This window comes from Xiphophorus hellerii, chromosome 18 (assembly GCF_003331165.1).
Source record: "Xiphophorus hellerii strain 12219 chromosome 18, Xiphophorus_hellerii-4.1, whole genome shotgun sequence".
NCBI classification, from domain to species: domain Eukaryota; kingdom Metazoa; phylum Chordata; class Actinopteri; order Cyprinodontiformes; family Poeciliidae; genus Xiphophorus; species Xiphophorus hellerii.
In genome coordinates, this window is record NC_045689.1 from 34,210,407 (window position 1) to 34,227,427 (window position 17,021).

General features: G+C 43.3%; 2 protein-coding genes across 5 annotated transcripts in view; one reads left to right on the forward strand and one right to left on the reverse strand.

Annotated features, from left to right (window-relative positions):
* Positions 1–16,399, reverse strand: part of il4i1 (interleukin 4 induced 1) — a 33,049-nt gene extending 16,650 nt beyond the window's left edge. Inside the window, exons 1-5 of one of the 3 annotated variants that reach the window (XM_032546025.1) lie at positions 16,000–16,399; positions 13,504–13,631; positions 12,803–12,908; positions 11,644–11,858; positions 11,191–11,303 (exon numbers count right to left, since the gene is read on the reverse strand). In XM_032546025.1, the coding sequence (XP_032401916.1) occupies positions 11,191–11,303; positions 11,644–11,858; positions 12,803–12,833 (359 nt within the window). In that variant the 5' untranslated portion in view covers positions 12,834–12,908; positions 13,504–13,631; positions 16,000–16,399. Of the gene's footprint in view, positions 1–11,190; positions 11,304–11,643; positions 11,859–12,802; positions 12,909–13,094; positions 13,470–13,503; positions 13,748–15,999 lie in introns of those variants that run through there. The other 2 variants (XM_032546026.1, XM_032546024.1) reach the window with 2 other exon arrangements.
* Positions 15,868–17,021, forward strand: part of snx19b (sorting nexin 19b) — a 51,868-nt gene continuing 50,714 nt past the window's right edge. For both annotated transcript variants that reach the window (XM_032546022.1, XM_032546023.1), the window contains exon 1: positions 15,868–15,990. The gene's annotated coding sequence lies outside the window, so the exon portion shown is untranslated. The remainder of the gene's footprint in view (positions 15,991–17,021) is intronic.

A 17,021-nucleotide genomic window follows, 5' to 3' on the forward strand; every position in this document is an offset into this window, starting at 1 on the left:
TTAACATCTCAAAGCAAGAGAGGGAGACACTGGAGCAGTACATTAATGACTCACTTAAGGCTGGTCTCATTCGTCATTTGTCTTCCCCCCTGGGTGCGGGATCCTTCTTCGTATCGAAGAAGGATAACACTCTCCAGCCCTGTATTGATTATAGAGGACTTAAATCAAATCACCGTAAAGAATAAATATTCTCTCCCTATGTTGTTCTCAGTTTTTGAACCTGTTCAATCCGAAAAGAACCAACATCAACACCCTGAACGACTACTGTCCAGTGGCACTCACACCGATCATCATGAAGTGCTTCGAGAGACTGGTGCGGAGTCACATCCTCGTTGGCCTGCCTGCTGATCTGGACCCTCTCCAATTTGCCTACAAAGCAAAGAGGTCCACAGAGGACGCTGTATCCACAGCACTTCATGCTGCCCTGACCCACTTAGAGAAGCAGGGGAGCTACGTCAGAATGCTCTTCGTGGACTTCAGCTCAGCATTTAATACTATACTTCCCCAACGTCTGGTGTCCAAGCTAGCAAACCTTGGGCTCCCATCAGCCACCTGCAGCTGGATCCTGGACTTCCTAACAGGTCGCTCCCAGAGGGTCAGACTGGGCCCCCACACCTCCACTGCTCTGAGCCTGAACACCGGATCGCCACAGGGTTGCGTACTCAGCCCACTTCTCTACACCCTCTACACTCATGACTGTCTCCAACCACCTCAGCAACAAGATCATAAAGTTTGCAGATGACACGACTGTTGTTGGTCTCATCTCAGGCGGGAAGGGGGAGCTGGAGTACAGGGATGAGGTGAAGCGGCTGTCAGAGTGGTGCAAAGTCAATAACCTGCTCCTCAACACCTCCAAAACAAAGGAGCTGGTGATCGACTTCAGGAAGAACAAAACGGACATCCAGCCTCTCACCATCAGTGGGACCTGTGTGGAGAGGGTCCCAGTGTTCAGGTTTCTGGGCATGGAGTTGGAGGACAAGCTAACCTGGAGCACCAACACCAAGGAGCTGTTGAAGAAGGCACAGCAGAGACTGTACTTTCTGAGAATACTCAAGAAGAACTGTCTCCCCTCAGACCTGCTGCAGGCCTTCTATCACTGCTCCATAGAGAGTGTGCTCACGTACAGTCTGTGTGTCTGGTACGGCAGTAGCACATCCGCGGACAAGAAGGCGCTCCAGAGGGTTGTTAGGGCAGCAGAGAGAACCATAGGCTGCCCCCTCCCCACTATGGAACAGATTTACACTTCCAGGCTCCATAAGAAAGTTTTGGACATTTTAAATGACTCTTCACACCCTGGCCATGGTCTCTTCCAGCTGCTGCCATCAGGCAAGAGATACAGAGCAATAAAAACCAGGACAAATCGCCTAAAAAACAGTTTTTACCCGATGGCAATCATGGCACTAAATTCAAAGGCATAAGAACTCCTGCTCTTGACACCACTTTGTTAAAAATGTAAATTCTGTTGCGACACCTCCAGGTGCTGCAACCATCTTCTGATGTCTATTTATTTCTCATTTTGTACTATTTATTTCTTTATCTTTGTATATTATGTATATACACATAACCTGCATCTTAACTCGAGTCGAGCAAATCTCAATCTCGTTGTAATCTGTTGATGACAATGACAAATAAATCTTATCTTATCTTATTTTCTCCAAGCTCGACCTGCGCAATGCGTATCATCTCATTCGCATTCGAGGGGGTGACGAATGGAAAACGGCATTCAAAACCTACTTTGGTCATTTTGAGTATCTGGTTATGCCCTTTGTCCTCTGCAATGCCCCCACCACCTTTCAGAATCTGGTTAATGATGTCCTTCGGGAATATCTCAATGTATTTGTTTTTGTCTACCCTGACGACATTCTTATCTTCTCCAACAGCATGGATGAACACTGCCGGCATGTCAGATTGGTCCTCCAAAGGTTGCTGGAAAACCAGCTCTTCGTCAAGGCTGAGAAGTCTCAGTTCCATGTTACATCCATTACCTTTCTTGGATTTGTGTTTGAGGGCGGGCAGGTGAAGATGGACCCAGCTAAGATCAAGGCTGTTGAGGAGTGTCCGGTTCCGAACTCCAGAAAGCAAGTCCAGCGCTTTCTGGGGTTCGCTAACTTTTACCGGCGGTTCATCTGAAACTTCAGTGTTATCGTAACCCCTCTCACCACTCTGACCTCCATCAAACGCCCCTTCAGCTGGACCCCGGAGGCCAGATTCACTTTTGTTGAGCTAAAGAGAAGGTTTGTGGAAGCTCCTATTCTCATTCACCCTGACCCTTCTGCTCAATTTACAGTGGAGGTGGATGTGTAGTGGTTATAAAACTATTTTAGACAACCAAAAGGGAAAACAAGATCTAGTGATCTGCGATCGATTATTTTGGTCTTTCAAGTTCAGTGCTACAGACAGATACAGTAGAGGGTAGCCTAAGTTTAATGAAGTTTAAAAACAATGTATTTTTCTTTAATGTCACTTTTCCGGGTATGTTTGGTTATAATTCTTGAAAAGTTCAACCTTTTAGATTTTAAGTTATGAGGGTTTAATCATTCGAGTTTCAATTGGTTTTGTCTGATCGGATGTAGGGGAACGCGACGCTTCTGCTCCTCCATTACAACACTGGAGACGAAAGCAGTGACATCGTGTCCGTGTTTTTATTATTCCCCTACAGAGTCCTTACTCATAAGGGGCGTAACATTTTGGAGGCACCGCGCTGGGATTGAGTGAGACAAAGATTGACTTCTGCTAGGACCAGACGTCTCCAGCTCTCATTCAGCTCCCCTCAACTTACTTACCCAGGCCGACAACATCTACTGGACAACTGTGTGGCAGTGTGAGTTTCTGCAACCGATGGCAACAGTAATCTGAGGTTAACCTAAAGTGCCAGGAGTGCTGCAACCAAGGTTTAGTAAACAAATTACTGCTACAACAGAACACTGATCAGCTACCACAACGAAAATGGAGTCAACCGAGGTAGAGGCATTACAGTTGGAGATAATCGGACTTTTGTGCACACTGCCTGCAGAAAGCCTAACAGAACTGTGTGATTTTCTCACCATTGCTGGGCCAAAATTTGAACATGTGACAGGAAAGAATAGAACATCGCTCATCTTAATGATTAGTAATCATCTACAGAGTGATGAGTTCCAAAAGTTAGAGGATTTGGGAATGTCAGCGTTTCTCTGCTTTAGAGATAAGATAACTGAGCTCCAAGTTGAGGCTACAGATATCCATGTAAAGGAACTTAAAGCAGCACATCACGAACAGCAAAATGAATATGATGAGATACTGGGCACTACATCAACAGAAACCAGACCTTCTCAGTCTCATGTACCATCCCAAATAAAACATACTCACGAGGAGGATGTACATAAAGTTCAGACTGCCATGTCCAGCCTTGGAATTCCAGCTTCAGCTCTACGTCAGACCCCTGCTGTATGGCACAAAGAATTCAAAATATCTGGACAAATTGGAGACCCAGGACAAAAAGACCACCTCATATTTTCCAGTCTCGCACGACAAATTGAGCATGGCCTCCTCAAAGGCTTTCCAGAGACTGAGATTGTTGATGCTGTCATAAGGGCCATTGTCCCGGGGATGCAATTGCGGAGCTACCTAGAGGGAAAAAATGACCTTACACTCCCCACTCTGAGAAGAATACTGCGCTGCCATTATCAGGAGAAAAGTGCAACAGAATTATATAAACAGCTGTCATCAGAAGCACAGAGCGTTAAAGAGACTCCTCAGAGTTTTCTCATCCGCACTCTAGACCTACGACAGAAGATTCTGTTTGCATCACAAGAGTCAGAGTCAGGCTTACGTTATGATCCAGTGCTAGTGCAGAACATGTTTCTCCATACAGTTATGACTGGTTTGTTGAACGATAACATAAAACGTGACCTTCAGCCATCTCTAGAACAAGCTGGTGTTTCTGATGAACTGTTATTTGAAAAGTTAAATATTGCATGTGCCTATGAAAGTGAGAGGTAGGACAAGAAAAAAATGCACGCACCACAGCGATCGGTGACTGTCCACTCTGCTCAGTCTGACTACACCACCACTGAGAAGAAGGACAAAATAAGCCAGTCGAGTCACAGTAAGAGTCAAACAGATATTCTCTCAGAACTGCAGGAGATGAAAGCAAACATGACCCTGCTTAAAGATCTGAAAGCTGAAGTGTCTTCTATTAAAGAGTCTATGCAGCAGCCCTCTTATCTGCAGAGGCAGCACCCAAGCCCGGTATCAGAACCAGATTGCACACCAGCTCAATCAGCACCAGCTTACCACAACTCATCACAGACACACAAGCCTGCAATACATCATGGTTACCATCAAGCTACTCCAGTGCAATACAGCTACTTGCAACCCCATCCAACATATCACAATTATTTACCACCACCCTCAGGACAACATGATCATCTTCCACCCAATCAGAGATATGGAAATCAACGCCCCCTCTCCATAACTTCACCACGGCCTAGGAGGAGGTGCTACGCCTGCCAGCAGGAAAATTTGGAGGACTGCATTCACTGCTTCAGGTGTGGCAGCAGTGAACACTTCTCAGCTGGCTGCAGGATGAGGAGATCAGGCCAATTCAGAGGGAGTGCTTTAAACGAGCAAGGGTTACCCCAGCAGGGCAGGGAGTGACCACGTCATCAGCAGTGCCCCAACTCTGTGCACACTGTGGTGCAAGCGGGTTAAAGGTGAGACTGAGACAATGTTCATCTTGTAAAAGTGTGTTATACTGTTCCGAGAGATGTCAACATGAACATTGGACTGTACATAAAAATCAATGCTCGACAGCTTCCTGTAGTACTGTCCGAGCCACACCACGAAAGAAAAACCAAGTTAAATTTGCTCCACTAGTTGGAAAAAAATATCTGGTTGACTGCTATATCCAAGGTCAGCAAACTAGGGCATTGTGGGACTCTGGCTCACAAGTGACTGTAGTCAGTGAACAATGGAAAGCGGAACATCTGCCACATGTGACTCTGAGAGGCATTGCTGAGATCATTGAAAACAGTGATGCTTTGAATCTCATTGCAGCCAATGGCCAAAACATGCCGTACTTGGGATGGATAGAAGTCACATTCAAGCTAGCTGCAGATGGAGTCCCAACAACAGAGGTTGTTGTCCCTTCACTAGTAATTAAAGGCAACAGTCTTGCTCGCCCTATTATAGGTTCAAATGTCATTGGCCTGATAGTGGATACAGAGCTGCAGCAAAGCAAAGACACCAATAAACAGCAGTTAATCAAAGCTGTCCACACAGCTTTTTCTGACTTTGAAATGGATGATGCTGAAGTGTTTGTGGCTAGAGTTGCTGCTGAACAGCAATTTTTGGAATATAATGTCAAGACCACCAGAGGACAAGTACATGTCCCAAAACATACATCAGTAAAAGTAGAGTGCCGTGTTAATGCAACCCTCTTACAGGAGACAACTCTGATCTTCGAACACAGTGTCAACCCACAGTGGTCGGAAGGCCTAGAGTTCACTGACACCCTCTTAAAACTGGAGAAAGGTACAAAATCAGTCGTGATTGTGGATGTGCAAAACCCAACAGACCATGACATAATACTCTCTGGAAGGACTGTTATTGGGACAGCACAGCCAGTCCAAGCAGTTTACCCGACGACAATCTTTGAACAGCCCTGCTCCACGTCCCCATCAACAGTTGCTAATGTAGAGGTGAGGAAACAACAAACCACTGATTGTGACTGGGACCCCCCAGTTAATTTGGATCATCTCAGTTCCCCTGAAAGAGATCTGGTTAAACAGATGTTGAGAGAGGAGTCAGGCTCCTTTTCCTGTTCCGATGATGATATTGGATGCATCGAGAACCTGCGACTGTCCATCTCACTGAAAGACACTGAACCTGTGGCCAAAACTTACCTCTCAGTTCCAAAACTATTATACCAAGAAATGAAGACCTATCTACATGATCTGATCACACAAGGTTGGGTGCGCAAATCGAATTCCCCCTATTCTTCTCCAGTGGTGTGTGTCCGAAAAAAAGATGGAAGCTTACGCCTTTGTATCGACTACCGTGAGTTGAACCATAAGACTGTACCAGACCGCCAGCCCATTCCCAGAGTACAGGACATTATGGATGGCCTGGGGGGCAACTCATGGTTTTCGCTGTTAGATCAAGGTAAAGCTTACCATCAGGGGTTTATGGCGGAACACAGTCAGCCCCTCACTGCTTTTGTGACCCCTTGGGGTTTATATGAATGGATTCGTATACCATTTGGTTTAATGAACGCACCAGCTGCCTTCCAGCGGTGCATGGAAGAATGTCTCGAGGGACTCAGGGATGAAATTTGCATTCCATACCTTGATGACATCCTTGTTTTCAGTAAGTCATTCGAAAGCCATGTTGAACATGTCAGAACTGTGCTTAGACGATTGAGAATGTATGGCATCAAGTTGAAGCCAGCCAAATGTGAAATGTTTCGGCATGAGGTTCGCTATCTTGGGCGGGTCATTTCATCAGAGGGCAGTAAAATCGACCCTGCTGATACCATTGCTGTCAGGGCCCTGAAAGACAAACGGCCAGCCACTGTGGGAGAACTGAGAGCCATTATGGGCCTTCTGAGCTATTATCGTCAGTATATTCGAGACTTTTCTCAAATAGCTGCCCCTCTTTATGATCTCATGAGAGCTCCTGCAGATTCAAATCAAAGTGACACACATGTTACAAGACAGAGACAGAATAAAAGAAAAACGGGGACCCCCTCCAACTTTCCCATTGTGTGGACAGAAAAACACCAGCACTTGCTTGAGGAACTGTTGGATCACCTGGTTTAGCCACCAATCCTCGCCTTTCCTGATTTTAGTAAACCCTTTGTACTACACACAGATGCTTCCAATCTGGGTCTGGGGGCAGTTTTGTGTCAGGAACAGGAAGGAAAAATGCGTGTAATAGCATATGCCTCGCGAACACTCACCAAATCTGAAAAAAACTACCATTTCCACTCTGGAAAATTGGAATTTCTTGCCTTAAAATGGGCTGTCTGTGAAAAATTTAGAGACTATTTGATTGGCTCATCATGCACTGTATATACAGACAATAATCCGCTCACTTATGTCTTGTCTACAGCGAAGTTGAATGCAACCGGGTGTCGGTGGGTGGCTGAATTAGCGGATTTTCACCTTACCATTCGATACCGACCAGGGAAAGAAAACATCGATGCAGACTGTCTGTCAAGGCTGCCAGTGGATATTAACACCATGATGGAACACTGTACTGAGGAAATGTCATCCCGTTCAGTTCAAGCAGTTGTACAGTCAGTTGAGGACCCAAGTTCCCATGCGGTGTGGTCCATGGCACTCTCTGCTCAATGTAAAGAAATCAGCTCTTCACACCAGTCGCTTCTTTCATTGGAAGAGATTTGTCGAGCTCAGAGGGAAGATAAAAATATTGGCCCTGTGATTGAATATTGTCAGTTAAATAAAAAACCTGACAGAAAACAGCTAAAATCACTCAGCAAAGAGAGTAAAAGACTACTACATGAATGGGAAAAACTGATTTTGGATGATGACAGCATCCTGTGTCGAAAGACAGCCAAACGGATACAACTTGTTTTGCCTGAAAAGTACAAAGCAACCGTTATGAAGGAACTACATGATGGCATGGAACATCAAGGGGTTGATCGAACCACTTCATTGGTGAGAGAACGTTTCTTCTGGCCATACATGCAACATGACATTCAGCACTATGTGGCTCAGAGATGCACATGTATAAAACAGAAGAAACCAAGCCGAGAGGTCAGGGCGCCTCTTACTAATATTGTCACAACCCAGCCGTTTGAGTTGGTTTCTCTCGATTTCTTGCATGTGGACAAGTCAGCTGGCGGATATGAGTACATATTGGTCATAATTGATCATTTCTCAAGATTCGCCCAGGCTTACGCCACAACATCTAAGTCAGCAAAAACTGTGGCTGATAAACTTTTTAATGATTATGCATTAAAATTTGGATTCCCCCTACGTATTCATCACGATCAAGGTGGTGAATTCGAAAACCAGCTTATGTCACAACTAAAAAGAACCTCTGGAGTTTTGGGCTCGCGGACAACACCGTACCATCCTGAAGGCAACGGCCAAGTCGAACGTTTCAACCGTACACTCATACAAATGCTGAGGACCCTTATAGAGAAAGAGAAGTCCAACTGGAAAGAGTCACTGAACAGATTGATTTTTGCATACAATTGCACAAAATGTGAAGTCACTGGTTTTTCCCCCTTCTTTCTTCTGTTTGGAAGGACTCCAAGACTGCCGATTGATGTACTCTTCCGCTTGACACCAGAAACAGGTACACCTGATCACAGAGAGTACATGCGAAAATGGCGAGAAGGGATGCAACAAGCTTATGAGATAACACGGAACAATGCAGGAAAATCAGCTGAAAGAGGCAAAAGAAACCATGATTGCAAAATAAAGAGCTCAGAGCTGGAACCTGGAGACCGTGTCCTGGTTAGGAATTTGACCCCGAGAGGCGGGACTGGTAAACTCCGCAGTCATTGGGAGGACATCATCCACAAGGTTGTGCGGCGAGTAAATAAGGATGCTCCTGTATATGAGGTGGTACCTGAACAAGGAAAGGGGAGAGATAGTAGGATACTACTGCTGATCCACCTTTTTCTTTTGGACTTAGTATTGGCATTTAAAGACTTTGATTAGGTCAAGTGCCTGTGTATGGACCAAGTAATCTCTTTATGGTTTTATGGATTATATTTGTCATCTTACTCCTTTCCTTATTGAATGTCGAGGACGACATTTCTGTTGAAGGGGAGTGTGTAGTGGTTATAAAACTATTTTAGACAACCAAAAGGGAAAACAAGATCTAGTGATCTGCGATCGATTATTTTGGTCTTTCAAGTTCAGTGCTACAGACAGATACAGTAGAGGGTAGCCTAAGTTTAATGAAGTTTAAAAACAATGTATTTTTCTTTAATGTCACTTTTCCGGGTATGTTTGGTTATAATTCTTGAAAAGTTCAACCTTTTAGATTTTAAGTTATGAGGGTTTAATCATTCGAGTTTCGATTGGTTTTGTCTGATCGGATGTAGGGGAACGCGACGCTTCTGCTCCTCCATTACAACACTGGAGACGAAAGCAGTGACATCGTGTCCGTGTTTTTATTATTCCCCTAGAGAGTCCTTACTTATAAGGGGCGTAACAGATGCATCTGAAACCGGTGTGGGGGCCATCCTGTCACAGCGCTCCCCCAAGGATGGCAAGCTCCACCCGTGTGCCTTCTTCTCTAAGAAGTTTATCCCCACCGAAAGCAGGTACGACATTGGTGATCTGGAGCTCCTGGCCATCAAACTGGCCCTTGAGGAGTGGAGACACTGGCTCGAGGGTACTGAGCTCCCAGTCATTGTTTGGACAGACAATAAGAATCTGGCTTACCTTCAGTCAGCCAAATGCCTGAACCCACACCAGTTCCGTTGGTCTCTCTTTTTCTCCCGTTTCAACCTCAACATCACCTATCGCCCGGGTTCCAAGAACACCAAGCCAGACAACCTCTCCAGACTCCACTCTCCAGATGACCCTTCCGAGACTCCCGGATAGATATTCCCAGCCTCCTGCACCATTGGGTCCCTCACCTGTGATGTGGAGAGAGGCATCCAGGAGGCTCTAACCGCTGATCCAGACCCAGGAGGTGGTCCCCCCAACCGACAGTATGTCCCCATCTCGGTCCGGGGTCGTGCCATCCTTTGGGCACACTCACACACTAGGAACAAGACCTTACATCGCCCACCTTCTGGTCTGTTACAACCACTGGGTTATCTCCATTCGATGCGTCTCAAGGGTTCCAACCTTCCCTACTGCCGACATCCTTCCCAGATGTGGTCATTCCATCTGTCAGACGTCACATGCAAAACTGTCAACGTATTTGGAACCAGACTAAAGCCGCTCTTCAACGAACGTCTGCTCAGAATAAGCTTCTGGCAGATAGAAAGAGAATTCCAGCCCCCACCTTCTCGCCCGGCCAACGCCTTTGGTTATCGTCAAAGAATTTTCCTCTAAAATCCTGTTCCCGCAAGTTGTCCCCCAGGTTTCAGGGTCCGTTCGTTGTTGACTCCGTCCTTAGCCCTTCTGTTGTCCGCCTTAGGTTGCCCTCTCATTTCCTTGTCCACCGTGTTTCACGTTTCCCAGATCAAACCCTACGTCTCCAGTCCTTTGTGGGTTAGAGTTGGGTTCTGCAGGGGAGGGTCCACCTTCTCCTTCACAAGGTGGCAGGCTGATGGGATCCAGCTGTTACTCATCACCACCAATCTGCAAGGTTCTGAAAGAGGAGCAGCTTCCTGGAAGCAGATGCCAGATGGTTCCGCTTCTACAGTGGTACTCTCTAGCTGTCAGTGCTGTATTCCCAGTGTCCTCCTTGTTCTGACTCCTTTTTATCTGTTCCTTCCTCTACAGTGAACCCGCGCTGAACACTCTCTGAACCAGGACTCACCTGAAGTATCTGATTCTAGCTGCTCCATTGGGCCTTGCACCTGGGTGCGTCATGCCCGCCACTCAGCTGCTGCCTGTCCGCCCTCAATCACCTGCTGGAACTTCCCCATCTGGAAAACCACCACATCACACTAACTGTTGGAGCCGCATGTACTCTCCTCTGCTTGCCTCTACCCGCAGACCTTAAGTCACCATCAGGTAACTCCGTCATTCCCTTCATTACTTCCCTCTTTAACCTCTCGCCCTTTGCAGTTCCTCCGCTGGTCCGGTTCCTCTCTGCTATCGCAGATCGACGCCCCTCCACACGCTCTCCAGCACATTCTATTGCTAAATAAATCTGTTAAAACTGTATGGGTGTCCGTAGTTGTTGCTTGCCTTAGAGTCCTACAAACCTCGCATTATGACAGGTGTAACACCAATTTCCTTCTTGGAGTTCATTGCTGATGTCTTCTTGTCTTGGTACAGAAATATCTAATAGCAAACTCTAAAACATCCTGGTTTAACAGAACCTTCTTAATGCTCAGTTAGTAAAGTGCATCTTCTCGCTGCTTCTTCCCCTTTGCAGTCACTCATAAGGGTTGAATTAACTTTACCATAAGCTTTTGCAAGTTTTTTGTGACTAAGAAACATGTTAAATCATATCAGAATCCTATATAGGCAAGATAAAGCTTTAATATATTCTGATGCATAAAACCTTAGAATTTGTTTTTTAACCACACATTAATTCACTACTCACTTATGGAAGCTTGGGATCCTCATGGCTCCCATCTCTGCGTACCAGCCTTCTCTTCTGTTCCTGAAGGTTTCCACCCGTCCTCCGATTCGCTCACTAGCTTCTATTATGGTCACCTTTTTAATCCATAGATAGAGAAACATAATCATCACCGTGGAAACATCATCCACTGCCACCCTATTTGCACTTAAAAAGGTCAGTGCCAACCTTGACATCTGGGGAAGGCCCCCCATAAGACTAACATGTAACAGAACCAGATAATTCTTGTACAGTATTTGGAGTCATTGTAATCCACCCAAATACAGAAAGAAGAAAGACAATGATGAATGTATATAAAAAGAAAATGTGTAAGAAAATATACAGTATATATACATATATGTATATACAGTGCTCTCCCTCTTAGTCCCCCAGCTTTAAAAGTCTAGCTCCGCCACTGTCTTTCCCCACCCATCCAACCTTATGTCCTGCATCTTCTAAGACCTTGGCAGCAGTCAGTCCAGCCATGCCCCCGCCGATGACTGCCACATGCTGAGGCATCCTGGCAGCTGGGAGTCCATCCGTGACAATGTCCAGGAGCTCTCTGTAGTCAGCGTCCTGGAGACACTCATAGAGAGGGTCTCCTATGATCCCGCTGGCTGCCAAAACCACAACTCCCACTAGAACCAGCGGAACTGACAAACAGACATAAACGACTCAAACCCCTTTCCCTCTGTTTTCCTTCATTTAAAGAGTACAAAGTAATGAGTTGTCACCAAGGTCACATCAAAACTAACAAAAACTGAAACCCTAATCCTAACATTTTCATTAACTAAAATATATAAAAAAGTGAATTCATGAGGAAAAATTATAACTGGAGCTATATTGTGCATTTATAAACCTAACAAAAACATACAGAAATTATATAATGTCCTTTGTGTCTGTGTTTATGAATTAATTTACTAGCCTTTTGAACTGTTTAATTTAATTTTCCCCACATAAGCAGTTTATGTTAGCTGCCGATAAATTAGAGTACTCCATACTCCTGCTGGCAGCAGTTAGTCCGTAAAATAACAGTAAAGGTTGGTAGAAAACACCAGACACTTGTTGTTCAATAATATTTCAATGCATTTATTGAAAATGATTTCTTCTGGTAAGTATTCCAATTGATGTATACATAATTACAATACAATTCTTTGACTTTTTTAATTCTGCAACTAAAAATTAACCAAAGTATGAAAAACTAAAAACAAAAAACTAAACAATATTTAACTGATAACTACAAAATCAGTAAATTCACTCTAAAAACTAATTTAAACTAACTGAATTAGACAATCAAAAAGTCACAGAAAAATAAAACTAAACTATAACTAAAAACCCAAAACTATTATAACTGTAGTTGCGACAAATTATGTGATGTCTGATTATAGCTATATATTGTCACCTTCCTGAAATAATGGCCTATGTAATTTTTTGTGAAAAGTAATTTTAGAAAAAAAAGAATCACCTCGTCTCTTTCCAAAAAAAAAAAAAAAAAGAAGCTCAGGGCAAAAAAAAAGAAAAAAATGAAACACTTTTGGCAAAGAATGACTTATGCCATTATTTTAGGAAGGTGACAATATGCAACTGTAAAACCTACCGTACTTGCACAGAACCATGTGAGGCATCATCTGGAGAGCAGAACTCCACAGTTTGGACCTCCTCCCTCTGCTGTGTGTGGTGACGGTCAGAGAGGAAACAGAAACCTAAAAAACACAAGCCTGATTTAAGTTTGCAGAGAGACTATCGGGCTAAATAAACAACTGAGTGTTTCACTGAATTAGATATTTAAAAAAAAAACACACACACGATACAAAACCTGATCATTTTTGCATTTTTCCAATGGAAATTTAAAAAATAAGTATCACCCCATTCAAGCTACATTAACTCACCTCTGTCAAAGGAAACGTATGGTAAGTAGTTGGAGCCCTGGGCATGACGGAGCAGCAATGACCCCGAGACTAAAGTATCAGAGTGGTGAGGCTGACTGGGAAACCTGAGGAGCACAGTGTGTGTCACGCTGCACACAAGGTCACTTTTATGATGGCTCCCTCAGGTCTTCCAGAAATATTTTCCCACACCGGCTCGAGAGTCAACCACACTGAACAAATCAGATTAGTGAGGGAACACAAGTCATCAGCACACCTCATTTCCTCCATCTTCCCTCATTTCAGCATCTGACCCAAAAGTGCTCCTTTAGATGTGTCCAAGAAATGCTTCAGCTCAACTTTCAGACGCCTCCATTCCTCCAAACAGTCAGTTAAAAAAGATTGCTAGAAACATAAATTTGTGCTTACTCACCAGAGAGAGAATGTGAGACTAGATTCATCCACTTCTCTTCTTGTCCTCCACAGAGCTGGAAACCCATGGTTTTTGAAAGCAAATGAAAGCAAAAGCAGGGTTGGAGTTTCATTTTTCTGACTTCAGACCTAAAAAAAACAAGTAAATGCTGGGGATTTTTTTATGAGCAGTCACGGGGAACAGAAAGTGCACCTTCTTTCCATTCCAAAGTTTGACTTGTCTATGTAATAAAAATGATCTGGTAATGACCTGTAAAATTATTTATATCTAATATCAACTGTACTTCTTGTTAGATAATTTAATTCTGTCCTTATTTTTAAACTTTTTATACTGAACAAAAATTAGGTATAATAATAAAAATAAAATAAAAAACCAAGAGATACAGTCAAAAAAGTACACCCCATGATTCAATAGCTAGAAGAAGCATAATTATCCACCTTGATCCTGGTTACTGTGGAAACGATTATGGGTCTTACTTCCGGTGCCCAAGGGAAGTATGAGTATTTCTTCTAGGTGTCTTGTGCAAAATTCTGTTCCCCTGTGAAAATGTAGCAACTTGCTAATCGGCTTTCGTCAGGTAATTTAGGCTACAAAACATGAGAACACAAGTTATCAGAGCTTAAATGTGGCAATATTCTTGCTTCTTGCAGCTATTGAAGGGTGATTTGATTCCCTCTCATAACCTTTGCAAATAAAGAGCAAATGTTAGCAGATTTACAGGATTTGTTGTTCATAAAGAGAGGATTAACCCCCTAACCTGCACCGGAACGCCCGCTTGCTGTTTTTCCATTGTATTTTCCGGGGCTGAGATTTAAGGGTTTAAACTCTGCCGGTGTCCATTATGATGCTTTTATTGGGCAGCCTAGAGCCCCCGTTTTGATTGACAACTCATTAGACCAATAATGTTATGAAATGACTTTTTCCGAGCCTGGTGTACAGAGCCTGGTGCCGGAAGAAAAACGGTGAGTGACTGAGGGTCACTGCTCGTAACACCAACCCTGTAAATTCTAGACACTAACAGGTACCATAGAATTGCACAAAAATCCGTGAGGGATGACGGAGTCCCTGCTCAAAATTCCGTGAAAGAGGAGTACGGAGCCTTGTGTCAGAAGCCCATTAAAATGCTGTCTACATCGTTTTAAACTGTGTGATTGTGAGCACAGTTTGAAACTGTACTCACTGGAATAAATACTGCAATATAAATAGCAACAGGTATTTTGTTCCATGTAACACAGTAGGAGTGTAACAGGTAAACCTTTTATGGATGCAAACTCGACTAAAAACCCTCCTGTTTAGGATTGTATTTGAAACGTAATCAATTACAAATTTATTGATGGAACCTGACTTAATGTCGTGTTTTGATTGTTGATTCTATGTTGCATTGTGTTTCTGTGTTTGATATGATGTAAAGCACTTTGAAATGTCTTGCTGCTGAAATGTGCTATACAAATAAAATTTGATTGATTGATTGATTGATTGATAGACCTCTGAGAAATAGAGAATTTTGAAAAATTTTAGTTTTTCAGAAAGCAAGTCAGAACACAAAGAATGTCTGTCCCAGCATGCACTGCACTCCTAAGACACTAAAACATCAAATGTATTTATTGTCAAATCAGTCTATGACATAAAAGAAAACACAGCCACTGATAGTGAACATATAGCAGGCTCAGTTTGGCTACAGATCATTTTAATAACTAAAAACTATGAAGTTAAATAGGATTTAATTGACTCTCCTATTACTAATCACAGGTTGACAAAAACTTTGTAATACTACATATACACATTTTTGGAAATATGATCCAACTGAGTGACAAGGCTGTTACAGTTTCAGCAACAGATGTCACTAATGAGGAATGAATGAACCATCAAGTAATGAACCTTTTAGCAAAGCAAAGGGCTGGAATGCTTCATTGCTTCATGAGGCTTCATTTGGCCATCACTTCTTTCTTTTTAGTCAGAGCCAACCAATAGGGACATGTCTTTCATTGTTAGTCTTTGAGATTAGTTTTTTTTTTTTATTGAATAATTGTGAAACAAATTTAACTCCATACAATTCCTCTCACTTTCTTACTTCTTCGATTTACCGTTTGCCAGTCTCCTGTTTTACAATAATCAGTATACATGCTATAATATTATGAGTAATTTAATTCTAATTCTTCGATCTCACTTTCTGGTTAGAATGAATCTAATTAAACCTGAATCACACCTTACAACTTTAACCAAACCTTCACACTAGTTTGTCTCTTATCACAATCAGCTGTGACACCCAGGCCACTCGTGACCCAGGTGGGACTAACTAACCTGTGCTCCACTAAAACTGTCCGACTGAATCTTAGCTGCTCTTTGCCCTGAGCTGCAGCTGTCCGAGGTTATGGTTATCAAACAACATTTCCCATGAGCCTTTTAGTTGATGACTTCATAAAACAGGAAGTAAACATGAAGGAAATGTCATCAAGCGGCTTCACTGAGCCATGACAGATCGCACAGGTTGCAAACCTTTTCTCTTCTTTAAACAGTGAAATGTAGCAGCAGGGAGCTTCACATCCCTTCTGGTGGAGCAGCTGAAGCGTTAGCATGATGCTATGCAGCCTTAGCTGTTCCGCTGGTTCATGATCGCTTTGATAAAACCTCCCAGCTGTCATGTCGTTGTTTCAGCCTGCTGACACTCGTTTACCATTTCATTCTCACTACTCTATTGTCTTTAGCAGCTTTAGTTAGAGCTCTGTTGTTGGCGGATAGGAGACATTTAACGACGTTAATAATAAAACCCAACCCGTCAGATTGTTGCAGTCCATGTTGAATAATATCAAAGACAAATAAGCAGCTGCTGTTTGTTTAAAACAGTGTTTTAATGCTAAGATAACGGTAGCATCAGAATCATATTATACGTTTGAATAAAGGACCAATTCACTGCTTTTATTGAATCAAGATCCATTTTAGTTCTTTTTCCCGCTTCCAGGAAAACTGCATTCAGTGAACCAGTCTGAGCTGAATACTGTATGCTTCTTCCAGAAACCAGTTTGTGACATTCTGCTTCCATTTCATATTCCTCTGTCACACTTACCAATTATTTAGAGAAAAACTTTGCAATATTTTCCTTGAACTGCTAATATCTGTGTGTCCATTCAGTCAATCAATCAATCAATCAATCAATCAATCAATCAAGAAAGATGACTACAGTTAGCACACTGGTGCCTCCTACATGTTTTCGAAGGTGGCCTGGTCCCTGTCAGTCGGCCCAGGGCCGTTGTTGTTGTAGTATAGCTCTCCACCATCAGTGTGTCCAGAGCAGGGGAGTTCAAGTCCAGTTCTCCGGAGCTACCATCCTGCAACTTTCAGATGCTTCCCTGCTCCAACACACCTGAATCAAACGAATGGCTCGTTAGCAGGTCTGTTCAGAGCTGATCCTGGTCTGTTGGAATAAGGATGCATCTAAAAGTTGCAGGACGGTAGCTCTGGAGGACTGAACTTCAGCACCCCTGGTCCAGAGCATTTATGTTGTATAAAAAATAATCTAA